The sequence below is a fragment of the Odocoileus virginianus genome, chromosome 7 (assembly GCF_023699985.2).
Source record: "Odocoileus virginianus isolate 20LAN1187 ecotype Illinois chromosome 7, Ovbor_1.2, whole genome shotgun sequence".
Lineage (NCBI taxonomy): Eukaryota > Metazoa > Chordata > Mammalia > Artiodactyla > Cervidae > Odocoileus > Odocoileus virginianus.
In genome coordinates this window covers 20,925,043-20,928,871 of record NC_069680.1, presented here as the reverse complement: position 1 = coordinate 20,928,871, position 3,829 = coordinate 20,925,043, and the positions used below count along the sequence as shown (strand labels likewise).

At 54.7% G+C, this 3,829-nt stretch overlaps 1 protein-coding gene across 1 annotated transcript; it reads left to right on the top strand.

Annotated features, from left to right (window-relative positions):
• The first annotated feature begins 1,061 nt into the window (after positions 1 to 1,061).
• Positions 1,062 to 3,621, top strand: PRLHR (prolactin releasing hormone receptor). Its single transcript, XM_020869444.2, has 2 exons — positions 1,062 to 1,179; positions 1,463 to 3,621. Exon 2 carries the CDS (start codon positions 1,469 to 1,471, stop codon positions 2,579 to 2,581), a length of 1,113 nt encoding a protein of 370 aa, XP_020725103.2. The 5' UTR covers positions 1,062 to 1,179; positions 1,463 to 1,468; the 3' UTR covers positions 2,582 to 3,621.
• The last annotated feature ends 208 nt before the right edge of the window (positions 3,622 to 3,829 follow it).

Sequence of the window (3,829 nt, the reverse complement as noted above, 5' to 3'; positions counted from 1 at the left end):
TGTTTATTTAAGGATGGAGAGGGTAGAGTCCCAGAACTTACATTCCATACTGGTATTGTCAGGGAGATGAAGAATAGAGCGTGCTAGTCAAGGAGTGGAGAGAAGGGGAGGGGGTGGTAGTGGAGTAGTGAGGGGCAGGTATTGAAGTGTGCCTGATGCACAAAGGCTGGTCTTCTGACCTAAGGAGATAAAACCCAGCGCTGGCAGTGGCACCGTGAGCGGTGACCGATAGCAGGAGCCAAGTCATTCCGGCCCATCGGCCTCCACTCCACCCTACTGCTCTTGGAGTCTGCAGCCCGGCCCAGGATGCAGGCAGCGAGGCAGCTCTTTGAACCAGGCTAGGGACCAGGTCCCTCCTCCAAATGCGACGGACACAGAAGAGGGGCTGAACTCCCTGTTTATCCTCTCCCAGGCACGCCCGAGCCGCGCAGCCACGGCTGCGGGAGCTGTCCGCGGTGCTGAACCGTTTTCTTGCGCTTGATCGGACCAGTGACTCGCATCGCGTCGCTCCCTTAGGCAAAGGGCTCAGTGCGTCCCGGGGAGCGCGAGCCCCCGAAAGTCTGCGGCTAGTTCCAAGCTCCACAATTTAAATCCCTGACAGAACTGCCTATGCGACTCTTAACCCGAGCCAGGACTCAAGGCAGGATCCGGCTCTTAAGGACGAGTCCCTCATCTCTCCCCTACACCCGGTAGATATCTCAATCCCCCACCCCATTTCCTGCCACAAGCCTTCCTTACGGAAACGGCACCAGGTCGTCCCGAGAGCCAGATGGTTCACGCCTCTCATCTCCCTAGTTTACTGCACTCTCCGAAGCGGGATTCTCCCAGGACGCAGCAAGCTCCCACAGTAGAGATTCTCCCCCGACCCTCCAGCCCAGGTTTCTGGTCCCTTCTTCCTTTTCTGTTTCTACTATCCTTCTCCTATTCCTCAAAGCACCGAGTTGGGAGGTGCGAGCTCCGCCCCTATTTTCCCTACAAGGGCACGCTGTTGTGGGGGCGGGGCGAAGGGGAGGTGCTCCCAGCCCCTCTCAGAAGCCGCGAGTCCACTGGGAACTCGAATCTTTTCAGCTCCGCGGAGAAGCCTGCACCACCGTCTGGGTGGAGGACCTTCACGGACAGCCAGGATTCTATCCCTCTTTCTCCGGAGAGCTTTCCCATCCATCAAGCCCCAATCACCAGGTAGGACTGCGCTTGGGTCTGGCTTATGGGGACTGGGAGGGCTCGAAATAGAGTGGAAGGCATTCAAATAACCTATGCATATCTAACCACCCGTAGATTTCATTTTACAGAGGTGGCACTTTAAATTTTGTTGATTATTTATTGTGGCCAGTCATTCTAAAGGGACTATTTGAGTAATTAATGTGTGTGTGTGTGGGGGGGGGGGGGGGCCGGCGGTGCCGGTTGGCATAGGAGGGGACAGATAGAGAATGGGAAGTGACGGACTCTGATTATCTTTGTACAGGTGGCTATGGCCTCACTGCCGACTCAGGGTCCAGCGGCCCCTGACTTGTTTTCTGGGCTGCTGCCTGCGGCTTCAAGTCCGGTCAACCAGAGCTCAGAGTCCTTGGTGGGCAATGGGTCGGCGGCTGGCCCAGGCGCTCAGGCCATCACACCGTTCCAGAGCCTGCAGCTGGTGCATCAGCTGAAGGGGCTGATTGTGCTGCTCTATAGCGTCGTGGTGGTCGTGGGGCTTGTGGGCAACTGCCTGCTGGTGCTGGTGATCGCACGGGTGCGTCGGCTGCACAACGTGACCAACTTTCTCATCGGTAACCTGGCCCTGTCGGACGTGCTCATGTGCGCCGCCTGCGTGCCGCTCACGCTGGCCTACGCGTTCGAGCCACGCGGCTGGGTGTTCGGCGGCGGCCTGTGCCACCTGGTCTTCTTCTTGCAGCCGGTCACCGTCTACGTGTCGGTGTTCACGCTCACCACCATCGCAGTGGACCGCTACGTCGTGCTGGTGCACCCGCTGCGCCGGCGCATCTCTTTGCGCCTCAGCGCCTACGCGGTGCTGGCCATCTGGGCGCTGTCCGCGGTGCTGGCGCTGCCGGCCGCCTTGCACACCTACCACGTCGAGCTCAAGCCGCACCGCGTGCGCCTCTGCGAGGAGTTCTGGGGGTCGCAGGAGCGCCAGCGCCAGCTCTACGCTTGGGGGCTGCTGCTCGTCACCTACCTGCTCCCCCTGCTGGTCATCCTCCTGTCTTACGTCCGGGTGTCGGTGAATCTCCGGAACCGCGTGGTGCCGGGCTGCGTGACCCAGAGCCAGGCCGACTGGGACCGCGCGCGACGCCGCCGCACCTTCTGCCTGCTGGTGGTGGTTGTGGTGGTGTTCGCCGTCTGCTGGCTGCCGCTGCATGTCTTCAACCTGCTGCGAGACCTCGACCCGCACGCCATAGACCCGTATGCCTTCGGCTTAGTGCAGCTGCTCTGCCACTGGCTCGCCATGAGCTCCGCCTGCTACAACCCCTTCATCTACGCCTGGTTGCACGACAGCTTCCGCGAGGAGCTCCGCAAACTGTTGCTGGCCTGGCCCCGCAAGATTGCTCCGCACGGCCAGAGCATGACAGTCAGCGTGGTGATCTGATGCCACTGTCGGGCCTTGGGGAACTCCAGTCCACTGGTCTCGGAGGGTGCCCACCCGGAGGCCGGACTGGAGAGATTATTCCAGAGCTAGGCTAATACTAAATATGGCCCCAAACTGCCAGCCCACCCCTCTTGTCCCTCTATCTTTCCTTGTCTTTGTGTCACTGTAAAATGTTACCTAAGCTTTGGTGAGACTCTCATGCTTTGCTTGGAGGAGGCCAGGGAAAACAAAAGAGGTTTTACTGTTTTCTCCCTTTACCACTGAAGGCCAAACAAAGTTCTCTCCCCTGGTTCAGATAATATTCCAGAAACGTGACTGTCTTCCTTGCTTTCCCTTCTGCTTGCTCCATGGGGAGTGAAGGAACAATACATGGGGTTTAAAATGACTGGTTGGGGTTGGTAAAGCTTCAGGTTGCCTTTTAAAAAGGACACATCTGAGATATAATACAGGATAGTGCTTAGTCCATTCAAACCCATTACCTTCTAGGATTCCAGGGAAACATGTATTACAAATCTGTGTCTAGAATTTCAGCATTTCCTGAACAAGAGCTTTATATGGCAAAGGGATTTTCACTTTAAATCCACTTGCATTTGTAGCACAAAACACTTACAAATCACCTTCAAGGGGTTTTGCTATTGTTTTCTCTCTTCCTTATCCCCCAATTGCTGTTTGAAAATGATGAGATGAATTAGTTGATGAAGAGATAGATAACATAGGAGTAAAGTGGAAAAGGTTCACACAAGGGGAGTTATAACTGCACAGGACAGACTATCTGTGTGTATGTTTGTGTATATATACATCTAGTGTTTGCCACAAGGCAAGCACGCAAATATTTGGTTTTCTGAATGCTCAATGTAAACTGTGAGCTGTAACACACTCTTGTATTCTCTAATTGATCTTGCAACAAATCAACAGCTGTGAACTGACTGCTCAGCACCTGCTCTGTGGTGACACTCTTGGAGCACGATCAACTCAGAATACAAGGACTAGGAGAAGCTTATTGAAGGCCGGAACAGGAAAATAAACTGCCGCCTACAGGATGTACAGATCAAACATGTAATTCCTTCTAGGGTTAAGGGAAAAGGTGAAGACGGTTGGGCCATGATACCAGGCTGCTAATTGTTATCTTAACATCCCAAGAGTTCTTTAAATGAGAACAAGTGCCCTGGGACAAGAGTTTCCACATTGATATTGGAAAAGTGATCATGGCAGTGAAGGCAGGAGTCTTGGGAAATGATTCATGATATG